The sequence below is a fragment of the Lepus europaeus genome, chromosome 2 (assembly GCF_033115175.1).
Source record: "Lepus europaeus isolate LE1 chromosome 2, mLepTim1.pri, whole genome shotgun sequence".
Classification (NCBI taxonomy): domain Eukaryota; kingdom Metazoa; phylum Chordata; class Mammalia; order Lagomorpha; family Leporidae; genus Lepus; species Lepus europaeus.
The window spans coordinates 137933825-137953137 of record NC_084828.1 but is presented as its reverse complement, the minus strand read 5'-3'; the positions used below and the strand labels follow the sequence as shown (position 1 = coordinate 137953137).

The window sequence follows — 19313 nt, the reverse complement described above, 5'->3', positions numbered from 1 at the left end:
CAAAATGCTTGAAAACAAATGGCAATATTTCTTCAACAAATAAATGGCAAAAAAGGGAAGAGTAGTAGAGGCTGTGATTATATATAAATTACCTGAGAGATAATATCAACCAATTGCAGTGTGAGAAATCTTGGGATCTTGATTCAAACCAATCAACAATCAACACACACACACACACACGTACAGTTTTTATGAAACAATGGTGGATTAGAAAACTAGGTAGACATTATATAAGAAGATGTTACTAATAATTATATATGATTATATATGATTTTATATTATTTATAATTTTATGTGAAATTATATTGTGGTTAAAATTTGCTTTTTAAAATTCTGCTTTCTTTGAGATTGTAGATGAATTCTCACAATGTCTGAGATTAACTTCAAAAAAATCCAGCAGGAACTGTGGTTTTCAGGAGGGGGAGGTGTAGTGATAGCTGCTGGAGCTGAGACAGGCACGTGGAGGGTCCATCTCCCTTCATTTGAATGTTTGGAAATTTTCATAATAAAAGGCTTTGTAAAAAAAATTAAATAAGAATCGAAGAGAAGAAAGGGCCTCTCCCTACAGTTGTCTCCAGCCTGGCTCTCACAGGGAGCGGACCCAGTTAGCTCTAGAGACCAAGCATCCTTTATTTGGTCTTTGTGAACTCCCTCCTGCAGTGACTGCTCCTTGTGTAAGAGCTAGAATAGTTACACTTTTCACAGTCCATTTTTAAAAAACATACAACTCTTTTCCAAAGGAGAAAGCATATTCTCCACCCCATCTTCCCTCTCAATGTGTCTCCCTTTTCATTTTGCTTTTTCATACTACTATTCTGATGCAAGATCAAGTCTCTTTATAAGTGTTTTCTCCCCTGATATATCACCAAGGAAAGAAAATTCATAACAACAGAGTGTGCTTGGCAGGAATCTCAAAATGGTTCCTCTTATCCTTCGGCTCGCAATGAGTTGCTTAGTTTGGTTTGGCTCCACTGCAGATGCACAATGTGGTGCATCCCCTCCAAGAGAAGACCCAGCTTCCTCTTGTCTGCCCCACTGCCACTCTGTGGGTGAAACTGCAGCCGGGGTCTCTAAACCCTGCAACCATGAGCAGACTTGACAACATACTCAGTCCAGGAGCCGATTCAAGATCTGGAGGGAGAGTAGGTATTTACCGAACCCCAGGCAGAAGCTTCTGGGTTCCAACAGACTACTTGAATCTTGATGTCATTTCCTGCAAGATAAAAAAAGTGGAATTTGGAGGTACTGAACTGTATGTGCTACTGAGGGCCCAACAACCCCAAGGCCAGAGAGATCACAGTGGTGCCTGATGGGAGACCCAACTCCCTGTGCAGACCTGGCTGAGCAGCACTAAGTGGGGAGAAAGGATGACAGCAACAATCTTCTTCCCACAAGCATATAAAGAGCTTTTACCAAGTCTGGGAACTCTGCTTCTGACCACACTGGGGCCTGCTGTAGCAGCCATGGCCATGTCACAAGCTACTATGAGCTGCCCCAGCCCAAGCTGACCACCAGGTCCCTCACCAATATCTGTGGTTTTCCTGAGCTGCCCTTGGCTGCCCAAATGCCCATCTTACGAGAGTCTCTACTTACCTTCCAGCCTAGATTCTAGAGGTGCTGTAGGTGTAAAATTCTCCCCTACTTCTATCCAGGGTGCTGACTGATGAAGCAAACCCTCACAGGATAGATCAACTACATTCACAGCTTAGCAGGGCTTCTGCTAAGACATGGAGGGCAATGGTTTAGACCTGAGGTTTTCTTCAATTCCAGAATCTGCATGTTCACACTGGGGATGTGTCCAGGCCTTGATGAAAGACTGCGAGTCCATTTATTCAGCTAGCTACAAGGGAAAGCCTGTAGGGAGCAGTCTCCAGCAAAGGCTCCAACCTGTGAAGGGTGCTGCCCAGATAGGCTCACTGCATGGGGACAGGTGGAGGCAGGTGCAGGTTGGATGCCTGTTTGCATCCAACAGCTGAAGCAGGCAAAGAGAGAAAAGTGTCACTGTCCTCTGTAGTGAGCACAGCATCAAGCTTGCAGAGTGGGGATAGAGAGAGTGAGGCACAAACTCCTCACCAGGGCTCCTCAGAGGATAGGTATGTGGGGAATGTGTCGTCTCCCGGCCAGCCTGTCATCATAGGAAGAGGAGGAGAAATGTTACTCCAAAACTCTTAAATTTGAGGGTTTTGAAGGGCAGAATGAGAGAGAGGGAGCAAGAGAGAGAGAGAGAGAGAGAGAGAGAGAGGTCTTTCATTTGCTGGTTCATTGTTCAAATGCCTGCAACAACTGGGGCTGGGGCTAGGCTGAAGTCAGGAGGCAAGACCTCCACCCAAGTCCCCGCCGTAGGCTGCAGAGACTCAAGTACTTGAGCTGATTCTGTGGGACTGGCTCTTCTCCCCTCTTTCATCATTAATCTGGTTCCTCCAGCCCTCCATATACTCTGCCTTGTCAAAAGGCATCATAGTTTTGAAATAGTATTGGATGTGGTTCTGCCCACAGTGCCACTAAAAGCTTTGGCACAACAGACATAAAGATAATGAATTCTTACCCAGACACTGGAACAACGAATAGCATTTTCTTATTCCTCTCTCCCTTCTTTCCTCCTTCCTCTTCTATTAAGAAGTTCCCACCAAACACAGTGTCTTCCTTCCTTTCTTCTTTCCTTCCTTCCTTTTTTTCTTTCCCTCCTTCCTTCCTTCCCTCCCTCCCTTCCTTCTCTCCCCACTGTGTCCAGTTCTAGCTCAACACGTCAACTTCAAATCCCAGTACCTTGTGAAGCCTTAGTGATTCCATGCTTGCCCCACTCTCATGTTTTCTTTTCTTTCTTCCCTAACTTTCATCTCATGTGTTTCAGGACAGAAAATGTCATCACAAATTAAATAGACAAACACAACAGACTTTAAGTCTCCTTGCTACAGAGTTGTAAACATCTCACAGAGTTTCCACTCTCCCATGAAGTACACTATTTTCCTAATCTTAGGACCTCAGCAGGAAGTCCAGAGAGCATTCCCAAGTTCACCTATTCCAGTTTTCCAGAAAGTGCATTTCTGGGCATACACTTACATCTTGTTGCAGATAATCATTCCTCCGTAATTTTTCATCATTTCCTCTCCTTTTGCAGTGGATTTCTGTTCAAGAGCACTTGTTTCTTGCTGAACACCACCTTCTCCTTCCTCAAGTTCAGCTGTGTCCCCTATAATGTCCATTGGCAAAAATAGTTGACCTTAATGATGGACTGAATCAAAGAGTGCTTTGTCACCTCTCAAGGGTCTGCCCTTCATATTTTACCAAATATACTTGAGCTAGGCCCTGCCAGGTGCTTTCCAACTGATTGAGAGCAAAGGCCTAAACATCGGTAGCTTAAATCCCAACAGGTGCTGATGGAGCAGTTCTACCCAGGAAGTCAACCATGTTCACTACGACTCCAGCCAGGCTAGAGGTTCTGACAACTTTTATGGTAGTTGTCTTACATGCCTTTTTTCATTTGTATCAACGGTTCTATAGCTTTATCAGTTAATGATAAGAACTAACGTTTATTGTTGCTATACCATCTCATTCAATCTGTCCAGCCACTTGATGAAGTTGATCACATTATGGTCATTTATCACTTGAGGAAATTAAACATGGAAAGGGAGTCACTTGGTCAAGGTCTCATTGCTAGGAAGTAGTAGAGCTGGCATAAGAAATTCTATTAGGGGGCTGGTGTTGTGTTAGGTTTTATCATCACCTGCAACACCAGCATCCCTTATAGGAGTACTAGCTCAAGTTCCAACTGCTCCACTTCCTATCCATCTTCCTGCTAATGCACCTGGGAAGTCAATGGAAGATGGTCCAAATTCTTGGGCCCTTGCCACCCAAGTGGGAGACCAAGATGGAGTCCCTGGCTCTTGGCTTTGGTAGGCTTGAAGCCATTTGAGTTGTTATCCAGTGGATGAAGGAACTTTATGTTTCCTCTCCTCTCTCTCTCTCACTCTGCTTTTTAAAAGAATAAATGAATGAATGAATGAATAAACCCTCTTTTAGAAAAGAAAGTCTCAGCTTTCTTTGGATTTGAAAATAGAGATAGAAATACTGTAGTCTTAATTAAGATCTTTTTGTATTTCTGTTTAAGCTCTCTCTTTTCTTTTTCCCAATTTTTGTTCTCTTTTCCTGTAAAGCTTACTAACTCAGAATTTGGATAAAAGCCTTTGAAATGCATACATTTGTCCTTGAAAATAACATTATTAGTTAAGCACCACATTTCTGTTTAACCAAACAAAAAATGATTAAAATTGCCAGAACATTCTCCTTTTTTTGACAGGCAGAGTGGACAGTGTGAGAGACAGACAGAGAGAAAGGTCTTCCTTTTGCCGTTGGTTCACCCTCCAATGGCCTCCACGGCCAGTGCATCGCGCTGATCCGAAGCCAGGAGCCAGGTGCTTCTCCTGGTCTCCCATGCGGGTGCAGGGCCCAAGCACTTGGGCCATCCTCCACTGCCTTCCCGGGCCACAGCAGAGAGCTGGCCTGGAAGAGGGGCAACCGGGATAGAATCCGGCGCCCCGACCAGGACTAGAAACTGGTGTGCCGGCGCCGCAAGGAGGAGGATTAACCTATTGAGCCACGGCGCCGGCTTGCCAGAACATTTTCGTGGGTCAAAATAGGAGGAAGGTTCTGAGCACCACACTTGCACAGGCGTTTTTGTTCTGAAATAATTCTTTGCATCTTTTTCAAGGGTTAGCATGAACCCACTTCCTCTTTAGGCAGTTCGACATTTCTCTTTAATTGGTTTCTTTTTTTTTTCCCCTCAACATGTAGTATCAAAAGTGCTACCCATTTACTGCTTATCACCAGGTGCATCAGGAAAGAGACAAAATAATCTGAAGTCATTGCTTCTGTGCCAGAATGGGCTGAAGATGTCAGTAGATAAGCAGACTTACACTTGTCAAGGGAAGAAGATATCCTGTTTTGTCCTCCCCTAATATTGTACATAAAAGCATTTTGTTCACATTATAAGGAATGCTTCAGGATTAGCTGAGCTCTATTTTGAATATACATATACACCAGCATTTAAAAAATTGCTTAGGGTGTCCTTGGACTGTGTCAGATGCTGCATAGCAAGCTTCCAGGAGGGAGCTGATGACACACTGAACTGTGAGATGCTTTGCTTTTTAGTTCTGAGTCTACCACAGGCAGATGGTGGACTTCACAAAGTGTTTGAAAAAGCTTGTTTTCATTTCTTCCCTTGTAAAATGAGACTTCACAATCTGCCAGGGAAATTCACAAGACTAAATATCAAATGATGGCAAGGCACTCTGCAAGTACTAAATGGGGTTATTAATAATTTAAGAAAGAAATGAGCCTTCATCCGAGCTGTTGAAAGTAATATGCGGCATGTTTATTTCAATCATTTATCATTTCATTTAGAACTTCCTCTACCTTGAGCTCCTACGAAGAACATCTGATTCTTCTTAAAGTAAGACTTTAAAATTAGTTCCCTTTTTATAGTTTTCAAAGAACTTTCATATCGGTTATCTTGCTGGGTTCCTAAAAGAGAAAAAAATCTCAGGAGATATAAATAACATGTTTTATAGGAACAAGGCTGCAAAGAATCAAATACCTTACCAGCATTTGCTTAAACAACTTGGTTTTGTTATTGCCACCTGAGGAAAAGTCCAGGAGTGAGGAGTTTAGGGCAGATGGAGTCATCAATGATCTAGGCTCCTTCTGTCTTTTCCCTCTGCTATCTTTGATGAACTGGACTGTGTCCTCACATTCACAAAACAGCTGCTACAGCTCCAGATACCTTCTTTATTTTCTCTTTTTTTTTTTTTTTATTTGACAGATAGAGTTAGACAGTGAGAGAAAGAGAGAGACAGAGAGAAAGGTCTTCCTTCCATTGGTTCACCCCCTAAATGGCCACTACCGCCGGAGCTGCGCCGATCCGAAGCCAGGAGCCAGGTGCTTTTCCTGGTCTCCCATGTGGATGCAGGGCCCAAGCACTTGGGCCATCCTCCACTGCCCTCCCAGGCCACAGCAGAGAGCTGGACTGGAAGAGGAGCAACTGGGACTAGAATCCGGTGCCCATATGGGATGCTGGTGCCACAGGCAGAGGATTAACCAAGTGAGCCACGGCGCTGGCCCACACTTTATTTATTTTCAAGATGGAGAGAGAAGAGTGAGGAATCACCCATTAACAACACTTGCTCCTTTATAAGGTTAACAAAAACTTCAGGAAGCCTCCTCAAACAGAGTTCTTCTGGAAATGCATCATGTGGTCGCTTCCAAGGCAAGAGAAGCTAGGGCAGTGGGTATGAGAATTTCTGGGCTCTATGGAGGGAGATGGAAAGGAAAAAGTTGTTGAGAACAGCATTGGAAAAGCCCAAAGACAGTGATGATGAAGAAAGTAGCACCATAAAAAGTCAGTTTGTCTCGGTGGCACAGCAGAGAACATGAAAGCAGGACTGTCCCTCTGACCAAGTGGGGAGATCTAACAAGACTTTACAAGTTACCTGTTATGTTTAAGGGACAGTTGTGCTGGAGGGTACTCCAGGTGCTCCCAGCACACGACCCCAAAGCACCCCCTTACTGTGCTGCAGCAGAACGATGGCTTTCCCCTTGTAGACACAATCAACCCTGTTTGCACTGTGGCTTTTAAAGAAACATTCCCCTATTAGCATCGCACTGCCTCTGCTTGTTCCTCCTTTCGCTTGTTCTGTGACATTAAAGAGAGGCACAGCAAGGTCACACTGAGTAAGCTGGAAAAAGGAGTTACCTGACCGAGGACTACCATGGGGAAGACAGCCTTTGTTGCTCTCTGTTTGAAACAGTCAGGGTTTGGCTGCAGGAAAAGCAGCTGAAAGGATGCAATGAAGGTTTGGGTGCTTATGCAACTGAGGGAAGCGCTGGTGGCATGGAGTGCAGAGGTGACTCCAACCAACATCACAGAACTGACCTTCCCAGGGGGCTGTCACCTCTGACACATGCGGACCCATGGGACTTCAGAAGATGACTTTTGGGTTGGTTGACTTCAGAACACACTGCGAATGCTCTGTTTCCAGGCTCATGGAGCTGTGGCTGCTGCCTCTCAACACACACAGAACTAGTGAGCAGACATTGTACTTCAGCTCCAGAAAAGTTCAAGGTCTTCACAACCGCTCTCATCAGCAGAAAGAGCCGAAGCAACAAGATGGTCCTGTCTAATGTGTGACTTGAAGACTGTGTAAATGTATCTGATCAGAGATATTTGTAATCTGTATCCAGAACACCAGCTGCATGCGAGTTTAGAAAAGGTAGGTTTCAGGTCAACAGGTTTTGCAGGATTCTAGGCACACTTGGAAGAGACTGGCATGGATGCTGAGACCATAATCACATTCATAGCATGTCGGTCTCTCTCAGAAATGAATGGAGACCTGAAGCAAAGGGTTGGTAATAGAAGGCAGTTTCCTATTAGCACCTAGCATTCGGCCAGGACTTGCTTATATTGTCTGAATTTGTCCTAATGACAAAGGCTTAATTGAGGATAAATCCCACAGGACATCACATGTAGTGTTTGGTATATTAAATTAACAGTTGTTACTCATTGAGGACTCATTTTGCATCAGACATGCTTACTAGTGTTTTATGTGTTGTCTGTCAAAACCCACAGCATCCCTATAGGGTGGGAGCTGTTGTCAGAGGCGAGACTCAGATGAAGAAACTGAGGCACAGAGAGATCACCGGTTCCACATCATCAAGACACCATGGGTGTAACCACACTGAGCCTCCAGAGCCCAGCTTCCTCAAAACTAGAGTAAATGGCTTCTCCACAACATTAGTTTAAACTTAAAGCCATCCTGGAGGAATTTGCCCTTCACCATCTCTCTTTTGATTTACTAGGAGGGGTCTACTAGCTCCCTAATCAAAGGAACTTGATCATTTTTATGGGAATAATTCAAAATGGTGCTGTTGTAAGAATTTCTGTTTAAACTAATCCTATTCAACTCTGATTTCTGCCATAAAATTAAGGTTGCATTTTGCTTGAGATTCTCCTTGAGATTTAAGTTCACACAAAACGCGATTTAGCATTATCGTAGGAATTCTTCCAAAGTCAAAGGCAAGGACTGATCATTTTACAATTTCCCCTTCCCTGAAAATAGCCCCAAATTGGAGAGACAGCAGTTCCAGAAAGTGACTCGGCGCAGGTACAAGCTGTGCCCAAGGGGCAGTTGTATCCCTGCCTTCGTTGTACTTCATGGAGGTATCTTCCCAAAAACTTTCAAAAATCCCCACCTACTGCAGTTTTTTTTTATCACTGTGTAACAACAAACCATTCCAAAATTTACTGTCATTTATTTCACTTGGGCAGAGCTGGGGATGGGACAGGTGCAAAGCACCAGGTGGGATGACTTGAAAGCTGGGTTGCAAGTGTATGAATGCTGGCCAACTCACTCCTGTAAGTTAACTCTGAATGACTTAGCCTTGAAATTCAGAGTCATTTTCCCATGATTCCAAGCCCACCTAGATTCAGTGGGAATGTCAGCATCACCTGGTTAGCAGAGTGTGTGTGATGCGATACACGCACATTTTTTGGGAAATTTGATCTGTCATACCTTCTTAATGTGATATGGTATTTCTTAAAAATAAAAGTGTTGGGGCAGGCATTTAGTATAATAGTTAAGATGCCTGAGTTTGAGTCCTGGCTCCTCTCCCAATTCCAGCTCTCCTGCTAATGCAGACCCTGGGAGACAGCAGTGATGGCTCAAGTCATTGGTTCTCATGTAGGAGTCCTGGACTTGGCCCAGTCCGGACCACTGTAGGCATTTGAAGAGTAACTCTCTCTTTGTCTTTCTGCTTCTCAAATAAATAAATAAATAAAAAGAACAGTGTCTGCTACTTACAAACAAGAGTGTTTTTAAGTTTTCAAAGAGATGATACATTTGTGTGGTTCAAAATTCGAACATAAAAATAAATGTGTGTGTGTGTGTGTGGTAGAGATAGAAATAGAGTAAACGGTTTCACTCCCTCTGCACCCCAGCCTTCTAGTTCTCCTCAGTAGAGCAACATATGCTATCAATTTCCTGTATGTGTTCCAGAGGTATTTTTTACTTCTATAAGAAAACATTGTACATACATGTAGGCTTCTTCTTCAACCATTTTGTGCAAATGGTATGGTAGCCCTCTTTAATAGTTTGCTTTTTGCCTTCTAATTGGAAAGCCTTCTCTCCATCACCCCTTCTTTCTTCTTGGTATTTTTAAGAGTTGATTTAGATTCCAACACAGGGATGTCCCATAATCTGTGTAGGTAGTGACCCAGTCACCAACACTATGGCTGTTTCCAGTAACTTGCCATTAAAACAATACTGCAGTAAGCAACCTTATACACCTGTCACTCTGCATATGAGTGAATGTATTTCTAGGATAATTTATCCTGGCAGTTAAAGTAGGAACCTATGAGTCAATGACCAAATGCATTGACAATTGTGTTAGATTTTGTTGAACCTTAGCAAGTGACTTTGACAGTGGCTGTTTTGAGACATGCTCCCCAGCCTGGTGAGTCACCAGACTCTTATGTCTGTCAGTGTGCTGGGTGAAAAATGGCTTATCTGAACGAAGTGCATTTCTCACATGAAAAATGGTGCTGCGACCTTTGCATTTTCTATTCTTTGAACTGGCTGCCCATAACCTTTGTCCTCCAGAGTGCTTTGACAAGGAAAAAAATCCATCTTATTATGGTTAACACTATTTTGATTATTGTTTTGCTTCTTTGCAATGAGCCAGCTCTGGCCTGGGCAGACATGTGCAAGCACTGCCCTTCGTGCCTCTTCCCAGGCCGAGGTCACAGGCAAGGACAGAGCTGGTGATGCGTGACAAGCAGGGCTGTACCACGATGACTGCCAGAGCAGAAGACATATCTTTTAAGGTTTTTGATTCAAGTACTAGAATGCCTCTGTCTGAACCACTCAAAGCAGCCTAAGAGGAGAATTTTTTGTTTACTTTCAGTAACTTCTATAAAGAAGGAATCAGATTCATGTGCTTTTTCCAAGGAGTAAGAAGGAATAAAAATCACCAAATGCTGAATTAGGTGAACACCAAATGCTGAACTTTATTTCTAGGGAAGGATGGGATTTCTTGCAGGATTGCTCCTCCCCTTACTGAGCATTCAAATGAAAACAGAAATGAATATTATGGATCGATTTTTATATCATTTTATATGAATTTTATAGATTGGATTGTCCACTCAACTTTTCAGTTGTCTTGATTAAAATTATTATAGTAATGATATCTGATTGAAAAATGATTCTTCTGGTTGCTTTGTCTGCTGTAATCACAGTCTGTGGGGGTTTGTTCACTTGTTCATTTTCATTCACTTTAGAGTGTTCCCAAGCTGGAAGAAAATATATGTAAGTATAGAATAGGATTCTCTGGGTTTCTGGTCGTCTGTTGAAAATCTAGCTCCTGCTGAGCTGCAGTTTAGGGGTGCTTTGTAGGCATGAACCTGAACAGAGCAGAAGGAGAAGGTGATGGAGAAAAAAACCAGAGGTAGTCTCAGGTTACCAAGCTTTGATGTAACTGCTTTGGTTTTTGCCAACTTTGGATTTCTGTTATGTTGAGGACAGTAAGACCGAATAGGAAATGGATTCCAAGGCCAACACAAAGAGGGAAAAAGATCATTTTCTCATTACCCCTAATCTTACCCAGAAGCATTATAAATAGCCAAAGTGAACAACTGAATTCCCTCCCTCCCTGGGAAGTGCTGAGAAGTCAGCAAAGGACCCAGAAAAGCTTCAGATTGAGTTGTCTATGTTTGTAGAGTTCACCTCTGTTTTATAATCTTGCTACTCCAACTACTTCTGGGAGTGGGTTGCCAAACTACTGTGTATACGTTAATCTCCACATAGAAAGAACAGCATAGAGTTTTTCCATGTTGAGCTGATTTGAGAATGTGAGGTTGAAAAGGAAAAGGTAGGCTGGCGCTGCAGCTCACTAGGCTAATCCTCCACCTGCGGCGTCGGCACTCTGGGTTCTAGCCCCAGTTGGGGCGCCGGGTTCTGTCCCAGTTGCTCCTCTTCCAGGCCAGCTCTCTGCTATGGCCCAGGAAGGCAGTGGAGGATGGCCCAAGTGCTTGGGCCCTGCACCCACATGGGAGACCAGGAGGAAGCACCTGGCTCCTGGCTTTCGATCGGCGCAGCGCGCCGGCCATAATAGCCATTTGGGGGGTGAACCAACGGAAGGAAGACCTTTTTCTCTGTCTCTCTCTCTTTCACTGTCTAACTGGGCCTGTCAAAAAAAAAAAATGTAGATTATTTCCTGTTGCACGACGAACCATTACCTGGAGTCCAGGTATGTCGGCAAAATGAAAGATAGCCACTTAGACACATTGTTGGCAACTTGGTAACTTCCACAGATAAATTCAACTGCAAGTCTCTTTCTGCACACCTTATAACACAGCACTGTTTCTGTATAAACGAGGACATTCATATCAGAAAGAAGAGCATGAGGGCCACTTCTGGGCTCACAGATGGCCATCATTTCTGTGTGTCCTCCGTGGCCTTTCCTTGGTTCAAGTTCATGGAGAGACAGTGAGAACTCTCTGTTTTCTTGTAAGAGAGCTAATCTCATTATGAGGGTCTCGTCCTCATGAGGTAATCTAAACCTACTTACCTCCCAAAGACCCTACCTTTAAAGATCATGCTGGGGCTGTCTCCAACATGTGCATTTTGAGAGTATAAGCATTCAGTCTGTAACAGGTGGGGTCTGGAAAACTCAAGCCATTGTGATGAGCTTCCTTCTTTCCCTGTGAGAAGCCTGGGAAAACAGTAAGCTTCTTCTTGCTCCTGTCTCCAACCTGGCATGGGAGTGGTGAAGTAGAGATGGTTAGGGAGTTCAAGTATGGGCATCAGAGGACCAAACTCATAGGGCTGGACCCCTATTGCCTGTGGAGAAGCAGCCAAGAGTTCCCTTAGGGAAGGGGCGCAGAGGAGTCCCGGGGTTTGAATGAGAAGGCTGCAGTGAGAGGGAACCTGACAGCTGGGGGCAGTAATAAAGTTCATGGGATTTCTGACTTGACAGGTCTTTAGTCTTAGTCTCTCTAAGCTTCCATTTCCTTATCTGTACCTACCTCCCAGAAATGGTGTGAGATTGATATGAGCCAGTATACCTCAAGTTGTTAGAACAAGGCTCTTATGCATAGTATGTGCTCAATAAAAATGAGTTGTCTTAAATATCAGTTACGAATACTGCCCCAAATACCAGGTGGGACAGCCCTATCTCTGTGGTTGACAGAACAGGACTCAATGACTAGGAGGCCAAGAGACAGTGTGGTAGATGTGGCAAGTGGCCAGATGTAGTGAGATACTGTGATTGTGGCCAACAAAGACCAAATGACACTTCTCTGGAGCCAACTCATGAACCATGTCCTCCAGATTCACATCAACTAGGTGAGAAAGAGATGGAAAGAATCATAAACACCACAGTCATTACCCAAATACATAATTTCAAAATAGATTAGATATGGAGACAATTTTAGCTGATGAATCATGTATTTTCTACTATCAAGAAGCAGGAGAGAAAGTAGAGTAAAATGGAACCAGTCATAGAAAATAAAGAAAGTTCCTTTTCACACACATCTGAGCTATTGGAATGAACTTAAAAATTTCTAAATGGTTATCTGGTGTTGCTTTGTAAGGAAATGGAACTTAAGCATGTTTGATTCTTGTTCATCTAGCCACTTGTCATAGAGGTGCTGATGACCACCATAATTAACTGTTTCTCAATTATAATCATTTTTATAAAGATTTATTTACTTATTTGAAGTCCAAGTTATAGAGAGCGAGAGGCAGAGGGACATATATATATATATATATATATATATATAGAGAGAGAGAGAGAGAGAGAGAGAGAGAGAGAAGAGAGAGGAGAGAGGGAGGAGGGGTCTTCCACCCACTGGTTCACTCCCCAGATAGCCACAATGGCTGAAGCTGGGCCAATCTGAAGTCAGGAGCATCTTCTGGGTCTCCCATGCAGATACCAGGGCCCAAAGACTTGTGTCATCCTCCACTGCTTTTCCAGGCCATAGCAGAGAGTTGGATCAGAACTGGAGCAGCCGGGACTTGGTCTGGTGCTCATATGGATGCCGACACTGCAGGTAGCAACTTTACCCACTATGCCACATGCCGGCCCCAATTATAGTCATTTCTAAAATAAAATTTTTATGCATTTCTGAGTCTAAAAATAATAATATATTAAATTTGCATAAAGTACAAAGAATAACATTTAAATCATTAGTTGTTCCATCAACCAGAATTTTAATTACAGTTAACACTGTAAAGATTAACTTCAAGGTTTTATTTATGCATATATTTAAAAAATATGATCCCATAATATCTAAAATTTTATATTTGGCTTTTCTACTTAGCATTACATCATACCTAAGAATAAAGATGTGTTGGGAAAATATTTTAAGGCCTAAAGGATATTCATGTGAGTAAGCCAAAGATTGCTAAACCTACTAAAAGTTATTGAAATTTAAAACTTAGTCCATTGTTTACAAAAGTGTTGGACATTTAGGTTTTCACACTTTTATTATGATTAATAGTGCTATAATAAATTCTCTTTACCTAAATCAATTTGCATGTCATAATTTGATATGTATTTCAGAATTGAAACTACTGAGTCTGAAGGTAGGAACTTCAGATATTGTACATCCTTATTCCCAAATTGTTTCCCCAAAGTGTCTTAATCTGTACTACAAACAGTATATGAGGATTCCCCCACCAACTAGCCAGGGATGAACAGCGTCCTTCCTTTGAAGCATCCTCAGGGCAGGCATTTGGCCTCATGGTCATAGTGGTCAAGAAACCCACGCCCCACACTCGAGTACTGGGTTCAGTACTCAGTTCCAGCTCTGACTCTAGCCTCCTGCTAATGTGGACCTTGGGAAGCAGTGGTTATAGCTCAAGTAATTGGGTTTGTGCCACCCACATGAGAGACCTGAAGAGTACTTGGCTTTGGCTCCTCCGTCTTTCTGCTTCTTAGATAGATAGATAAATAGACAGATAGATAGATAGGTAAATAAATGACATTTTAAAATTAAAAAGAAAACATCTCTACATATGCCATTGGTCTTTCTCCCCCAGTCCTCTATCCACTAGTTCATTCATTCCATTGAGTACCTCCTCAGTGACAGGCACTGTTCTAAACGTGGAGTCTTAGCTGTAAACAGAGGTCCTTCCCTCGCAGATGGATAGGCTACAAGATCAGGCATGCAGCTAGCACAAGGTGGCATGTCATCTTCTTATTCATGGTGTGCAAGTACTTTGGGTTTTATTATAGAGGTAATGGAAAGTCACAGAGTAAGTCCAGACAGAGCAGTGATGTCATCTTGTTCTCATTTTTAAAGGATCATTCCAACTGCTGGGTGATGAGTAGAGCATTGAGAGTCAAGAGAGGTGTCCTTCAGCCTAACCCCTTTTGCTTCCCAGCCAGAACACTAGCAAGAGTGGCTTGGACAGGAGAGGTGGAGGTCCTGGTGGTGAGATATGGATTCTAGTCTTTATTTGCAGAAATTTTTAAAAAATATGCTTGATCACATTTATTAGCCTCCTGTCATTTTGTTGCAAATATACTCCTGGCTGTCATTTGACTTTTATAATTGCATATGATTTTTGATGTACAGAATGTTAACTTTTCTATGACTCTAGTAAAGTGTTTGCATGCTTCATAATCTTCCCTTGCTCTGAATTTTCTGTCATTAATGGTTTTTTGAAACACAATGCTAAAACTCTAATATGCTTCCAATCACCAAGTTTTCTAGGGCCTGAAAAGGTTATTAAAGAAGTAAAAAGGTGGGGGCGGCGCTGTGGCATAGTGGTAAAGCCGCCAGCTGCAGTGCCGGCATCCCATATGGGCACTTGTTCAAGTTCCAGCTGCTCTACTTCCAATCCAGCTCTCTGCTATGGCCTGGGAAAGCAGTAGAAGATGGCCCAAGACCTTGGGCCCCTGCACTCGCATGGGAAGATCAGCGCAGTTCTACCGTTGTGGCCAACTGGGGAGTGAACCAGCAGATGGAAGACCTCTCTCTCTCTCTCTACCTTTCCATCTCTTTCTGTGTAACTTGACTTTAAATAAATAAATAAATCTTAAAAAAAAAAAAAAGGTAAAAAGGTGGCAGGTGCTCTTATATTCCCAAGTGTGGTGCTTCAACAGCCCTGGCAAAGTAGCCACCCACAGCTAATTCACAGGACAAGGCATAAAAAGATTGACAATGGAGGCATGTACTTGATCTAGCAGCTAAAACATGAGCATCCCATGTAGCAGTGCCAGGGTTTGATTCCCAGCTACAGCTCTGACTCTGGACTCTAGCTTCCTGATGATGAAGATCCTGGGTGGTAGCCATGATGATTCAACTGACTGGGTTCCTGCCACTCATGTGAGAAACCCAGATTCAGTTCCAGGCTCCCAGCTTCAACCCTAACCCTGCACCCAAATATTGTAAGCATCTGGGGAATGAACTAGTGGATTGAAACATCCCCCCCTCCAAATATATAAAAATAAACATCAAGTAAATAAAGATTGGCCATTAAACAGCCAAGGGAGGAGAGTCTCTCTAAAGAGAGTTGGGGTGACTCTGAAGGGAGGAACCTGGGGGACAGTGGTCTCCTCCCTCACCTAAGCCCAGCTGCAGGCTCCAGGAGGCCACTCTTGTTGTGATCTGTGGTTTCACGGCCTTTGTGGATCTGGTGGACCAGAGTCTGAATCAAGCCACCCCCAGGAGTCTGGGGACAGAGTGGCCAAAGTGACTAGGGACAGCAGAGGGCTGTGTTTGGGAAGTGATTTCGTGTTAAAAGTATTGATTTCTCAGGGGCCAGATGTGGACAAGGGTGGTGGTGAGAGGTCAGATTTGTGCTGTTTAAAGAAATGTCTATGGTGATGAACCATGTTGGCTTTCCCAGGACTGTCCCCATGGTAACACCCAAAGTCTCATACCCGCAGAAATTCCCCAAGTCCCAGACAAACAGGGTTTGCTCCCTCCATGTTGCCCAAGAAGTCATGAAAAAAAGAGCAGGGCAGCCCCTAGGAGAAAGGGGAGGAGGCCAGAGGCAGGAAGCAGCCCCTGAAGAAGCTCTGCCCTTGAGGGATCTGCCATGCAGGGCATCAGCCCAGCCTGCGCTGCCCACCAAAGCCCACAGTGTCCCCGCACGGTTAAGAGCCAGCTCTGCCGTCTGTGAGAGCCAGGACAGCCAACGCCAGATTGTCTCAGTGCCTGCCAGTCAGACCTCCCTGCCCCTGACTGCTCCTGCCTTTCTGAGTACAGGGCCAGAGGGACTTTGTATTATCTAGAAGTGGTTGTCTAAAATAGGAGGCCTACCCTGTTAGGAGGGGACCCAAGTGCACAGGCAGAAGGAGGCTAAGGTGGCAGGTTTGCAGGGATGGCAGCAAGAAAATATGCAATGGCTCATCTCGCTCTATTTCGGACAATGTCACAGTCATGACGCAGTGTACAGGAGAGGAGGGGCTCCCGGAGAGGAGGGGCTCCCAGATACTTTCCCAGGAGACAGTTTTCACAGTCTACTGGCTTGGTTCTAGGTGTTTGGTTTTTTTCTCTGTGTTTGCATACTAAGTTGTGTTGAGGTTATCTTTTATTTAGAAGATGGATTTTATTTATTTGAAGGGCAGATTGAAAGAAGGGGCAACAGAGAGAGAGAGAGAGAGAGAGAGAGAGAGATTTTCTATCGGTTGCTTCACTCCTCAAATGGCCACATCGGCTAGGGCTGGGCCGTGCTGAAGCCAAGAGCCAAGAACTCCATCTGAGTCTCCCACAAGAGTGACAGGGGCCCAGGCACTTGGGTCATTATTTACTGCCTTCCCAGGCACATTAGCAGAGAGCTGGGTCAGAAGCAAAGGAGCAGGATTCCAATTAGTGCTCTGGTATGGGGTGCTGGAGCTGCAGGCGACAGCTCCACAATGTCAACCCTGAGAGCCATCTGAGTCCTTGCTGATTCCTCTGGAAATGGGTTTAGCTATTGAATTTCTACAGTGTGTTGCTACATGTTTATGCATCATAAGATCCCTTAGAAAACATTCACATTTTCTCAACACTCAGTCCATTAGGATATTACTTGGGATTATATTAAAATACATTAATCTGAAGAGACTTGACATTTTAAAAAGTCTAACCAGACTTTCTGATATTGAGCGATGGCTTTGCTACTTGTAAACTATGTGGCCACAGGCAAGCTATTTAAATTTACTGCTTAGTTTCTTCATTTATAAAACGAAGCTGATAATCTACCTCTTTTGGGGAGCTGTGTTGGCAATTAAAGTGAGTTAATACATATAAAACACTTAGAAAAGTGACTAGTGTGTAGTCAATGCTATGTATCTGTCATTATATTATTATTATCCAGAGATAGGGTGTTATGTGGTTGCTTTAAACAGGGTCAGGTAGCTGAGCTGGGCCTATGCTTCTCAGACCTTGCTCCCCCATGTGGGTCTGGTTAAGGCGTGGCCGCTAGTGAACTCTGTGCCAGAGTTGGTGGAAACACAGCAGGTGCTGGGCTGACAACTCCAGTCCATCCCAGCCCTTTGCCTTCAGTTCTCTGAACCTGGGGCAAGCTCGTGAGGTGGGTTTCCCACTGGGAAGGGCATCCACTTAACCTGCGGGTCCTCCACATCACTGAGCCTGGAGGTGTTGAAAGACACGGGTTCCAGGTTGCCCTGCTGTCCCCCTGGAGACCAGCTTTCTTTCTCATATGTAAATATAAACGAATGGTGGGTTTTCTATACTTTATATATGGCCCCTGTAGCAAACCCTCTCATGGGTTCTAGATGCTTTTTCTTTTCTTTTTTATTTACTTTTTAAAAGATTTATTTATTTATTAGAAAGGCAGAGGCAGAGAGAGAGAGAGAGAGAGAGAGAGAGAGAGAGAGGTCTTCCATCTGCTGCTTCACTCCCCAGATGGCCTCAATGGCTGGAGCTGGGCTGATCCGAAGCCAGGAGCCAGGGGCTTCTTCCAGGTCTCCCACACAAGTGCAGGGGCCCAAGCACTTGGGCCATCTTTTACTGCTTTCCTAGCCATAGCAGAGAGCTGGATTGGAAGTGGAGCAGCCGGAACTCGAATCAGTGCCCATATGGGATGCCAGCACTGCAGGCAGTGGCTTTACCTGCTATGCCACAGTGCCGGCCTCTAGGTGTTTTTTCAAGTATTTCTGAACGTACCGGAGAGGGCCAGCATTGTGGTGCAGCAGATTAAGCCACCACTTGCAACACCAGTATTCCTTACCGGAGCTCCAATTTGAGTCCCAGCTGCTCTGCTTCTGATCCAGTTCCCAGCTAATGAGCCTGGGAAAGAAGAGGAAGATGGTTCAAGTACTTGGGAACCTGCCACCTACATGGGAGACCTGGATGGAATTCTGGGCTCCTTGCTTCAGCCTGGCAAAACCCAAGTTATTGTAGCTATTTGGAGAGTGAGCCAGCAGATGAAATCTCAATCTCTCTCTCTTGTGCACACGCGTGTGCGGAAGCACAATACCATACCACACCTCCACTCTCCTCGGGTCTCAGGCATGCCTCCGCCTGTCCCATAATGAGCCTTTCATATCCCCTCCAGTCTTTCTTACTTTCCACTCTGGCAGCTCTGGGTACTAGGAAGTGTTCACACTTCTTGGTTCTTCAGCAAAAATTTCAAACTTTCTTCAGCTGTCCTTCAGAAAATGATATTTGAGAAACTTTCCCATGACACTCTACTGCTGAGAAGTAAAAAGAAAGCAACTGCTTACCCAACTCCCAATTTCTCCTTTGGACCCAACTCTTGGGACCTGTTACCCAGTTCAGCCCACATAATAGAGCTCTTAGTGTTTCTTCTCAGCCGGTGATAATCAGATCAAATTGCAGACTTGAAATGTGAATGACCCAGAATCTGAATGAACTCGCTCGTGATGAAATTTCAGCCCCACAGAAAATTGGGTCTGGCTTCACTCCGAAAACCTAGCACTCAGCCAACAGAAGCTAAGAAAGCTCAAAGAGAGGACCAAGATTAAATAAGCAAACTGTAAACACTCAAGGAAAAGAATAATTTCCCCCAGTCCAGGAGACCATTACAAATTCAGTTCTTAATGACCAGAACATAACATCACTGCTTACATAAAAAGGACCATTCTTCATCCACAGCTCTTCTTAGCTGAATCACTGGTGTTTAACACACGACACAAATCAGACTTTAAAATGCTGTAAGTGAAAAAAAAAAGAGAGAGAGAGAGAATGAATAAATAGTTTTGCTCAATGGAAACACTGTGCTTCTTCTAGAATAGATGGAAGCAAAAAAGCTTTCTAGTTTACTGGGACCTTGGACCAAATCATG

At 44.0% G+C, this 19313-nt stretch overlaps 1 protein-coding gene across 1 annotated transcript; it reads right to left on the bottom strand.

Annotated features, from left to right (window-relative positions):
• Positions 1–316: 316 nt before the first annotated feature.
• LOC133751804 (uncharacterized) lies at positions 317–18521 on the bottom strand. Its single transcript, XM_062181941.1, has 6 exons — positions 18486–18521; positions 15622–15728; positions 11633–11958; positions 5413–5520; positions 3061–3190; positions 317–1213 (listed from the first exon to the last, which is right to left on the bottom strand). The coding sequence occupies exons 1-6, from the start codon at positions 18519–18521 to the stop codon at positions 1207–1209; spliced, it is 714 nt and encodes a 237-aa protein (XP_062037925.1). The 3' UTR covers positions 317–1206.
• Positions 18522–19313: the final 792 nt, after the last annotated feature.